Raw genomic sequence first — 11,621 nt, 5'->3', positions numbered from 1 at the left:
AAAAGGAAAAAAAAAAAAATCTATATCATAGGAGATTAATTACAACAAATTATCGATTAATGTACCACAAATTATCTCAACTTTATAGTAATTAAGAAACGTCAGTGTGTACAATTAAAATTGGTGTTTTTGAGTACCACTGTTCCAATTTGAAGGAATTTCAACTTCATGGAAGATTGGTTTATCCTACAAATGTTTTGACAAAGCTAGAAAATTTAGTTATTGGCAAATGCAAAAGCATGCTCAAATGTTTGTCTTAAAATCAATACGACCTCATAGTAAAAAAAATTAAGGGACTTCATAATATTTATGAGATGCATGACTTCGTAACCAATGTCATGGATCACGATGACAAAATCAATCAGATTCGTACATTGTTTTAAATATGTCATGATGATAAGAGTGAATTGATAAAATTAGTCATTGGTCATACTTAATTATTAGTGTTGTATATAATATATTTTCTTATATTATTGTTTCATTTATAATCACTTTTTTCACTTCTTATATAATATATTCTCTTAAAATTATTAATGTTTGAACTTAAGAAATAATTCAGTATTAAATTATAGTTAATATGAAATTTGTTAGTTAAAATTTTTGTTGATTCTTAGTTAATTAATTTTTATCAATATATTGAAAAAAATATTTATTTAATTAATTAATCTATTAAAATTATATAAGATTGTCATACTTAATTTCGTAAATCAAACATAAACATAACTTTTGTTTATAAAATTTTGATAACATTTTTCATGCACAACCAAACACAATCATGTTTGATTCCCACATATCTTATTCCAAGACATTTTATTTCCGAACATATGTAAAACCTTAAATCAAACAGGTCCTAAACGATGACATAAAAATACTATGAACTAATAATTTAAAATAATTGTCACAGTGTTGGTCGTTTAGTTGACTAATATACTAAAAAAACGTGGGTTTGTTATAAGGCCAAAATTGGAAAACGGAATAAACGAAAATTTAAATTTGAGAATTTTTTTCATATCTACAATTTTTCATATGTTGAAGGCATGCCCCTAATTATAAATTTTGGATTTGTCACTCATTACAAATTTCCTTTAAAATACTCACCAAAATGACATAGATCCAACATACCAAACCAATAAACTTCTTTTTCTTTTTCTCTAAACTAGTAAATTTAAAGTTTATTAAAAGGAAAGTATAATGAGTCTGTCGGATGGATGACCCAAAAAATAGGCAAAAAATATGAAATACCCGATTTTTGAAAAAAAAAAAGTCAAATTACTCTTTGCTAACGTCAAATTCAGGTGAAATTACCAAAATATATTCACACGCACGCAAAAAAGTTGTCTCACTCTCACTCTCGATCGTCTCGCTCATCTCTCTTCTTTTTTTCATTCACAAATCATTGTGTCTCTCGCTCTCGCTCGTCTAACTCTCTCTTTTTCACTCACAAATCACTATGTCTCTTGCTCTCTCTTCGTTTCCTCACTCACAAAATCATTGCTCTCTTTCACTCTTGTTCACAAGAATTGGTCACATCGAAGCTACTCGCTTGGACTCGTTGTGTCGAATAAAAAGAAGAGGAAGACATACAGAGGAGAAGAAGCTGGAGAAGAAGAAGATAACGTGCAGAGAAAGATTTCTCGCACCGAATAAGAGGAAAAAGAAAAAAGAAGGACAATACCGTAACTTTACATGATCATGACAGGACATTCGACATTTTTTAAAAAACTTGATCATTTTTCATTTTGGACCTTTAAAATGGATCTTTTAAAAAATTATCTCATTTAAATTGAAGTCCATCGGGATAAAAATAAACAAGTAACAATTTTGGAAAGTCGTGGATTTAAATTAAATGGTGGTGGGGAGAATCACTCCCATACCCTAAAATCCCATGAACATCTCTCACTCCGGCTCCGATGGGGAATCAGAAATATGAGGTTTAAGAACATGAATTATCGGAGGCTTATTCCACTGCATAGTCGTAATTTCTGTACAAGTAGAAGTAAAAATTGGGAGGATCTGTTGTTTACTATTATTATTATTATGCTTCTTCTGGTCAATTTGATAAAAAAAATAAAAAAAGAAAAAGCCTTCCTTCTTTATACCATTGATAGAATCAGTAGTCGTGATTTTACCAATTCCAAGATGCATTGTATAGATATTTCTACGATGAATTCCGTTTCGTCAGTTCAATTGTCAATGGTGTACTGTTAATCCCCTGCAATGGCTCGTTGTTTATTTTAAAATTTGAGCTACTTGTCATGCTATATTAAACCCAAATGACACTCCATTTCTTCAATTTCCCGGACCTAAATTACTAGATGATGTTTACAAATTCGGGTTTGGTTTCAGGCCTAGGACCAAACAGTACAAAGCTTTTTCAATGGAGGTCTTTTTGTCTTTTGTTTCGAGAAATTATGTTCTGTATTACCAGTTTGGTTAGTAAAATATTGACGGTTATTATATTAAAAATATCGTTTTCAATTTTTTCTTTCTGTTTGACTGAAGATTATACAAATAATTAAGTAGCTAATAGTGTGGTTTACAAAAAGAATGGGGAAAGGAAAAATATATATCTTTTGAATATTTATAGTATTATCCTTTTTTTGTTCCTCTTGCAAAAGTTTGTTAGGATTTGAGTGTTTGCAATTTAGACAATTTCTCTTGTTCTTCAAAATGACATCAATTTGCAAAATCCTCACGAGCTCAAGTGTGTCCAACTCATTATCTTCATGGACGTGATATTCATTCACAAATAGTTTGGGTTACGTGGGAAAAGAGAAAGGACCACTAATTTGCTGATCCATAGTTGGCGTGTAATACGACCATGATGGTTCAGTTTGAATTTTGATATTGCAATTCACAACTTTTTTTCATGCTCTTGGCTTCTTTTACCAAGATAGATATTCTAATATGGAGCTTTATTTATTCGACTAATTTTCTAGTTGCTTGAGTTAATATGGATGAGAATGCAATCAAAGTATATATATATAGGTGATTTCTAGTTGTTTGTATTTAGCGATTTGAGTTGGTGTTTTGTTAGTTGGAAAATCTCGTACGTGTAATATATGTTTGGGCTTTGAAACACCAATATTGAGAATAATATATCTTCTACGTGATTTGGTATGGTAATAGTATAGGCCGATTGTATAACAAATAAGAATTGCCACCCCTAATGAACTAGTAATTCCTCATATTGTTTTGGTTCTCATGTCTGGTTTTCTGAAATTATAAAGTATGTTCCAAATTAATAAATATCAATGAAGGTTTTATAAAATAATAAATCGTTAAATTAGAATTTTGCTATTTTAATCTCTTCATATGTCTACCTTCTCCCATTGAAAGAAACTATATCAAATTTTATACCTGCAGTAGTATTAAGACCAAGGCCACTTGGCATTCGTCCAAAAGAACTCACGATCTGCATTCTTTCTGTCACTAAGATCTATTTCATTCTCTATTTTCAATTCTGGATGATTATTTCCGTTCGATCCAATCCCCTTGCAGCATTGAAGTTGTTGATCACGGATTGTAGCATCTGCCTTGTATGAAGGGTTAGTATACCTTGGATGTTGAAGAAATTGGACACCTTTCCACCATAGCTTGAAAGCCTGGGGCTCAGAAACAAACCAAAGAGATATTCAAGAAGAGCAATCACATGCTGACATCCGATCTATTTATCTAATTTTAACTTTAGGACAGATCCTTCCTCAATTCTATACACTTCTGATTCTGACTCATATTTTCTGAATTTTACTAGCAGCGTATTTCAATGCACTCGTCTCAAAGTCGTTGACCTAAAGAAAGTATAAAATGTCATTGAATATTGTTTCTCTCTATGTACTTTTGATTCTGAAGATGTTAAACAATCCACATATAAGGAAATATCCAGCACCCGCAGTCAACCAAATGGTAAAGGGTTCAAAATCTTTTAGGTGATCTACCCCTAGTCTCACAAGGGTTAAAGAGTGAAAATTCAAGCACACTATTATTCATTCCGGACTTAGTAGACATGAAAAGAAATGAATGGATCATGTAGGGCAAATATATGTCTTTCGGTCTCCCATTTGTGATGACATGACTACAAAAGCCTCACATATTTATAAATTGCTTGCGTCAATGGTTCGAATTTTGAATCTCTCTAAAGCAAGAACGCCTTAAATTGAGAGGAAAGGACATGAATCCATAATACGTACACGACCATATCAATAGCCACTTCCTTCCTTTAGAATATTCTCGACAAGGAGCCATAAAAAATAACATGGTCTTGAGATTGAGATATTGACAGGATTTTGTCAATTAATGAATCAGATAGCTTTTATTGGAGGAATGGCCATAGTGGATTGTTTTCTAGTTGTATAAGGTGGGGTAGTGGAGGAAAGGAGAAAAATAGAATAGGTTGGATTTTTACACTCACAAGATTCTTGGTCTTTCTTACAGGGAAGGCTAAAAGGGTATTCTTGTTTGAAGAAGGCTTGAGAATCTGTTTTCTTTGTTATCCTATCCTACCAAGAGATGTAAGAGATGGCCTAGGTAGGAAGCTCTACCAAGGAGAAAATGTTAGCTTGGCTTATGAGGCAGTGAAAGATATGGTAAGAAACATTTCCTATGGGTGGCGAGATTGTGGATAAGGTTTAGCCATTGAATCAGTTGGAGCAGCGTTTTTCTTCCTTCAACTGGCGAAGTTATAAGTTTTAAGTATAGATAACATAGGAGTGTCATGAAAAGAAAAAAAAAGTATAGATAATATAGGAAGAGAAATCTAATGATGATAGCCAAGTGGATTTGAAGATTTTTAATTAACCAAGTAATTTCAAGTTGGAATAGGAAAGATAAAGAGGAGTGGGTCGAACTAGAGAGACGGAACTATTGTATCCCTCGGTAGAAGTAGAATAATTAATAATCATAGGTTTAATAGAAGACTTCTCCACTACCAACCTCGCTAACGACTGTTTATAAAAAGATTATATTAGGTACTTAAGTACCTTGGAGAACTACACCCCAAAAGCTAGCTATTGGGGTGGGAGAGCCAAGCCACTTAAGTACCACATTGGTCATCCTATTCTAACCAATGTGGGACAAAGGCATCCCATACTACCTTGGTTCCTAACAATACCCCATCCTCGGAAAGCCAACGTCCCGGCGGTACTTTACTCGACCACAGCCCTGTCTCTTATACACATCTAGATGTGTATAAGAGACAGAACTTTGCCGAGATGATGTGCCCCAAATATTCGATGCTCGTGGCTTTGAATTGGCACTTCTTCAAGTTTGCTACCAGCTGATTTTTTATCAAAACCTCCCGAATGGTCGATAAGTGGCCAACATGCTATTCTAATGCTGTCTCTTATACACATCTAGATGTGTATAAGAGTGCCGAGATAATGTGCCCCAAATATTCGATGCTCGTGGCTTTGAATTGGCACTTCTTCAAGTTTGCTACCAGCTGATTTTTTATCAAAACCTCCCGAATGGTCGATAAGTGGCCAACATGCTATTCTAATGTCTTACCATACACCAAGATATCGTCAAAGAATACCAACGCAAAGTGACGAAGGTATGGCTTGAGAATATCATTCATGATTGCCTGGAAAGTGGATGGAGCATTCCTCAGACCAAAGGGCATCACAAAAAACTCGTAATGGCCTTCGTGTGTTCTAAATGTTGTTTTATGGACGTCGCTTGGTTGTACCCGAATCTGATGGTATCCTGATTTCAAGTCAATTTTTGAAAAAATTGTAGCACCATACAACTCATCTAACAATTCATCAACAATAGGGATAGGGTACTTATCTGGAATCGTGGCATTGTTCAAGGCTTGGTAATCTACACAGAAGTGCCAACTCCCATCCTTCTTTTTTACTAACAGCACAAGGCTGGAAAATGCACTTTGACAAGGCTGGATTATCCCTGCCATCAGCATCTCTTTGACCATCCTTTCAATCTCTTTTTGGAATTGAGGGTAACGGTATGGCCTCACATTAATTGGCCTAGCTCCTGGTAGTAATTCAATGGCATGGTCATGGCTTCGGGTTGGGGGAAGCTCTGCCGGCATTTGAAATACTGCCTCAAACTCTCGAAGCAGCTGTTGAATCTCATGAGGTATAGCAGATTGTTCTCCAACAGCCTGGTCTTCCTCTTCTGCGGTGATGTCCCGATTCAAGTCCAATGCGTTCAACTCAATCAAAACGCCTTGGTCTCTTCCTTTCACTGCCTTTACCATGGATTTCAGAGATATCTGAGATTTAACCAAACCTCGATCTCCTTGTAGCTGGACTATCCAATCCCCAACCATGAACTCCATTGTCGATAGTTGGTAGTCAAATGTGATCTACCCCAATGTTTCCAACCAAACCACCCCTAAAATGACATCCACGCTGCCCAACGGTAAAGGAAGAAAGTCTTGTATTATAGATAAGTCAAAGATAGTTATGAACACACCTTTACAAACTCCAGCAACTTGGACCAAACCTCCCAAGCCCAGCACCACATCGTATCCTTCCAAAGGTGATATCGGCAGCTGTAACTCAGTGACCAACTCTGAGGTAATGAAATTGTGAGTCGCCCCCCCATTGATCAGTACAACCACCTCTCGGCCTCCGATAACTCCCCGCACTTTAAATGTTTTAAGTGAACTCAATCCAACCAACGAATTCAACAATAAGTTCGCAATCTCCTTCGCGTCCTCTCGCGATGTTTCTTCGGGTTTGTATTCTACTATGTCGGGTTCTTCTCCTTCCTCGGCCAGATCTTCCCCTTCTTGTACAAACATAAACTGCAGCTCCTTCTTGCAACGATGGCCGAAGTTGAATTTCTCGTCACATCTAAAACACAGTCCCTTGTCTCTCTTTTCCTTCATTTGTGCGTCCGAAAGCCTCCGAAACGTGCCGCCGGCGTTTCCTTTTGCTCCCATTTCTCCCCGGGGAATGTTCGCCGTCGACGAGCCTGTTGAGCTTCCTCGGTTCGGGTTGATCGTGATAATTCGACTACTCGGGTTGCTCGCCCCGCTCGCACTTGACCCGCCTTTCGCATTCGGGTTATTGTTACTATCCGACCTGACTCCCTTACCCAATCGTCGTTGGAGTAATTGGTCTTCTTCAATTAGTTGGGCCATCTGCATCTTGGCCTTCAGGCCTTCGGGCTTCAATTTCCTCATCTCGCTTTGGATCTCTTCCTTAAGCCCACACACGAACTTGCTCTCCAAGACCTTGTCACCCAACTCCTTCAACCTGGCGGAATAACGTTCAAACTTCTGCCGATACTCCCTCATAGTCGTCTCCTGCTGAAGCCGCGCATCACTCTTGCGTACCGATCTGCTTCACTTGCTGGCTGAAACCTTGTCAAGAACAACTCCCTAAATTGCGACCAACTTCCTACCGGCGACCAGTCATCCTCCCATTGATACCAGTCCAACGCCTCTCCCTCTAAAGCACAGTACAGCGACATCCAATTTGTCCTTCTCCGATAGTCAATTCACCACAAAATATCACTTGACTCTGTGTAACTAGCAGTCGAGGTTCTCATCATCTTCTCCCTTGAAAATCGGCACTTCCAACTTCCTCAACCTCATATCAAACAGGGGTATCTCCTTGTTCCCAGGTGCGTGGATCCCCTCTTTACTTTCTTGATTTTCTGCTCGGGATGATGATCCTTCTGCCGTCTGTTTCCCTTTTTCCGATATGGTCCTCTCGGATGATGGTGAGTGTTTCTCTGGACTATTCATCGCGTCCAACCTAGATAGGACCAAGGCCATCTGAGCGGACATGTTCCTCATCCATTCCTTCACCTCCTTCGATTGTAGACTTATCTTCTCCTCGATCTCCATCTGTTTTTCCTCCATAGCTATCATTCGGCTTTCCATTTTTCTCACCATACCCAGGTAACTGCTCTGATACTAGGTGATAAACTTTGGAAGCTTTTCCTTATTTTACTAACAAAGGGGGAGAATTCAAGAGCTCCCCTTCCCTCCTCTCAAACCCATAATGAGATTGTTACACCACAATCTTCTCTACCTTCTCATGGCCTCAATGGCCTTACAAATACTCCCCACTTGTGGACCCCCCCCCCCCCTCCTATTTTCTTCCTCTCCTCACATGACTAACAATATTCCTAGGGCCCACATCCTTTTCATTACATTTTGTTGCATTTTCCTATCTCATTCTCTACCCTTTTCATGGTTTTCCTCCTTCTTTCATATACCTTTGTTACTAGGGGCCTATCAGATTACTGGGTGGGGTTAGGTCAAAAAGAGGTGAAAATATTATAGTTGAATTATCATTCATCACTATTTTCAAGGTTAACTAGTACCGGTACCAACCAACTCCTTGTTACCAAAAGTCCTGCCCTTTCGATTTAGAAAGGTAAAGACTAAAAAGTAAGTTCTTTTGCTGGTTGGTGTATCTTGAAGAACTAAATAAACTGGAAAGGAGACTAAAACAAAATATCCTATTGTTTACTTCTAGCAGGAACTACAAGGAAGCTCTTTTCCTTAGCTTCAACAGTTAATAAATCCTTGATTTCTCAGCTAAGAACGACAAATTAAAACTTTTGTGTGCAATCAAACTTCAAAGAAATGTTGAAGATCCTGTCAAAACATCATCTTGGGTTTGGTGGCTGGAAGGAAATTAACGAATTTACTGCAATAGATGAAGGGTGGACGTCTATGATTTGGCAAATGTTCATTATTCTTCTTGGTACTTCGTTTGGAGATTTTGTATGGGCTTGTTTTACTAAGGATAAAAGCCAGAATGATGTATCTAACCAATTGGTTCTGGATAAACAGAAAACTGTTGAAGACAATTGATAACTAATTCAAAACTTACAAAAATTCCACTTACATGCCAATATATCCATATTGCGACTTTATGCGGCATCAGATAAAAAAAACTCGAGTGATCAGATCCAAAAGATGGGGACACTCTTTTAAGTTTCAACGTGGCAGAAAAGTAGTCACCAAGTTCAGGGTGCTGAACTGAGATTGCAACATATAAATTATCACCAGGAGCACTTGCTTTGATACTCCAATTCCCAAGCATGTCCTGAAATTATTTTTGCAATGGGTAACAATATAAAAAAACATGTTATAACAAGAAAAACTACAGCAAAATTATTCTATGACAGTGATGGAGAATGTAGAATAGTACAATAGCATGTAGAAGAAAACGCTTATGGCTCCATTTGAATAACAAATTTTCAAAAGGATTGCTACAATCATCGTCAAAACCAAAATAATGATAATGTAAATAATTCTCCCAAACATAGAATCTTTAAATAAACACAGATTACCAAACATAGAATTAGGAGCAGAATCACCAAACCAGAGCCAATTGACGTGAACTAAAATTTTTTCTGGATCCTAAAGATTCTTCACCCCATCCACCCTTATAAAATGAAGAATATATTCTAACATTTTTCTTCTCTTCAAGACTGAAAAACCATGATATAATGAATGGTAAATTCTTCTAGGCTGCATATTGATATAAATATGATGTACAAGGTAGCTGGAGAATGTCATTATTTTATTAGCACTTAAACTCCATTCTGATAGCAGCGCAAGATACTTATGATCAAGCATCCAATTAACCCAAAAGCTTAAGGGATGAAGGCAAATTTAATATCATATTATCTAACATGAAGATACAGTGCTGTCACTCAATATGTTCTGCAATTATTTAAGAAATATTATCGGTCTCCAACTGCACTACCTCTTTAACTTTCAGTATTATTTATTTATCCTGTAATAACCTCTTATCGCTCTTCAATTGGTGAAAGAAATAGCTCTCAATAATAAATCAGATACAGACTTTTCAATACTTAGAGAAATATTTCTGACCGAAAAAGATCTACTGCAGATTTCAAACTAATTATTAACAAGAGTTCTTAATCAATTCCAGCTTCGTTAAGACCAACTAGGAAGATCAAAGCATCGTCTGCTAGGAATTGCATCAAGAAACAAGAATATGAGGAATCTAAGAAACTACTTTATGTCCAATCAAATTGAAAATAACATCCATCAAAGAAAAAAACTATCAACTACTATTGGCACGAGTTATACTCATATAACGGGAAAAGAACCAGAAAGACTTACCATAAAAGGGCTGACATGCAACGGCTTAGCTACTACATCAAAATTCGGATTGAAAACAAATGAGACCCTCTCACCCCATGGCGTATTTGTTACCTAAAAAAGCACAAGAATCTGTTTGAGTTCAATTTCTTCTTTCCATTTTCGAACACGGCTTATACTCTTAAAAGTAGAAGTAATAATACTAAAAACGAACCTCCGCTATGCACTTCTTCAGGTGCTGTGCAGAGTTTTCGATTTCGTAGCAATAATACAAACTCAACGGATTTTGTACATAACCCACACTAGTTGGAATTGTCAGGAGATATCTGAAAGTAACATTCACGAACATCAATTCCATCACAAGTCACAACACACGAAATTAAGCTTCAACCAGCCAATTCAGTACAATAAAGATATTTAAACGAGAAAACAATAGAGTATATGCAAGTTAAGAAGATGAGATAATCAAGAAATTACACGGGTCCAGAGGTACCAGCAACTCGGCGAGCATCAACGGCGGAGAGATGATCAGACGGAGGAGAAGGCGAGCGGTCGAGGTCAATTAGGGCATACCGAACAGCGTACCTGAAAGAATGGTGGACGGGACGCCTACGCTGGTGCCAAACAATACCTTGGTATAATGTGACCGAATCTGCTCCTTTTCCGGAACCGGCGGTAGCAGGGGCGGTGGAACTGAAGAAAATACGACGGAGAAGCCATCGGAAGGGGAGGATAAGGGAGAGAATGAAAGAGGTGAAGAATGAACTGAGAATGGAGCCTACAAGATAAAGCGCTTCCATTTTTTCCCCTTTTTTCAGGCTTCACCAATTGCATTTTTTTGCCTATATATATATATATATACACGCACTTATATTTCTCGGGTGTTTGGCGGCCTGAATTGAGTTGATAAATATCATAGAAGATAGATAATTTGAAGAATTGATGGGAATAACGAAATAATAAACCTTTTTAATTATTAGTGAATCAAATGATGGATGGATTTTTTTACCCATCCAACGCAATCTAATTTGGAGGCTAAATATTCCTACAAGTTCGATGTGATCACATTTTTTGAAAAATCATATGCAATTTTTGGGTGATAATTTAATATATATAAATGTAGAAGTTAAAAATGTTTATTGATCTTTGTTGGTCAATTAGTCAACGAGAAGTTATAAATATTATTTTAATGGTTGAGTTATGTTTAAGTTGATTAGTGTTTATCAACATTATTAAACATAAATGGTAATGAATGCCCGAGATTGATTTTCTTAAAGTTGTTAAATGTGTGCTTAAGCGATTTTTTTAATTATATTATTATAGGTAGGATATGAGAATTTGAACCTTTTATCTTAAATAAATGAGTTCATATCAATTGTCACCGAGAAATATTTACTGTGACTAAATGTGCATCTAGTTTATAGTGTTGGGAATAGTCTCTTCAATTTAATCTCTTTTATTTAAAAACTTTCATTCACGTCTCTTATCTTTTCACCATTTTCAATTATATATATTGTTGTGGTTGATAAATATTAAAATTAATTTATTACGAATATATTTG

At 36.5% G+C, this 11,621-nt stretch overlaps 1 protein-coding gene across 1 annotated transcript; it reads right to left on the bottom strand.

The window, feature by feature from the left end:
* Positions 1–3,157: 3,157 nt before the first annotated feature.
* On the bottom strand, positions 3,158–10,887 carry LOC120074219. Its single transcript, XM_039027273.1, has 5 exons — positions 10,538–10,887; positions 10,275–10,386; positions 10,082–10,174; positions 8,832–9,032; positions 3,158–3,605 (listed from the first exon to the last, which is right to left on the bottom strand). The coding sequence occupies exons 1-5, from the start codon at positions 10,858–10,860 to the stop codon at positions 3,372–3,374; spliced, it is 963 nt and encodes a 320-aa protein (XP_038883201.1). The 5' UTR covers positions 10,861–10,887; the 3' UTR covers positions 3,158–3,371.
* Positions 10,888–11,621: the final 734 nt, after the last annotated feature.

Source organism: Benincasa hispida, chromosome 3 (genome assembly GCF_009727055.1).
Source record: "Benincasa hispida cultivar B227 chromosome 3, ASM972705v1, whole genome shotgun sequence".
Taxonomy (NCBI): Eukaryota; Viridiplantae; Streptophyta; class Magnoliopsida; order Cucurbitales; family Cucurbitaceae; genus Benincasa; species Benincasa hispida.
The sequence above is the reverse complement of the archived record's forward strand: the minus strand, read 5'-3'. Positions and strand labels throughout refer to the sequence as shown.

Excerpts from the sequence above, each read along its gene's own strand:
- LOC120074219 (XM_039027273.1), bottom strand. The coding sequence starts at position 10,860 with ATGGAAGCGCTTTATCTTGTAGGCTCCATTCTCAGTTCATTCTTCACC. Across the intron at positions 10,387-10,537 it reads GCTGGTACCTCTGGACCCGT|ATATCTCCTGACAATTCCAA; the intron begins GTAATTTCTTGA and ends TGTTACTTTCAG. Across the intron at positions 9,033-10,081 it reads TGCATGTCAGCCCTTTTATG|GACATGCTTGGGAATTGGAG; the intron begins GTAAGTCTTTCT and ends AAATAATTTCAG.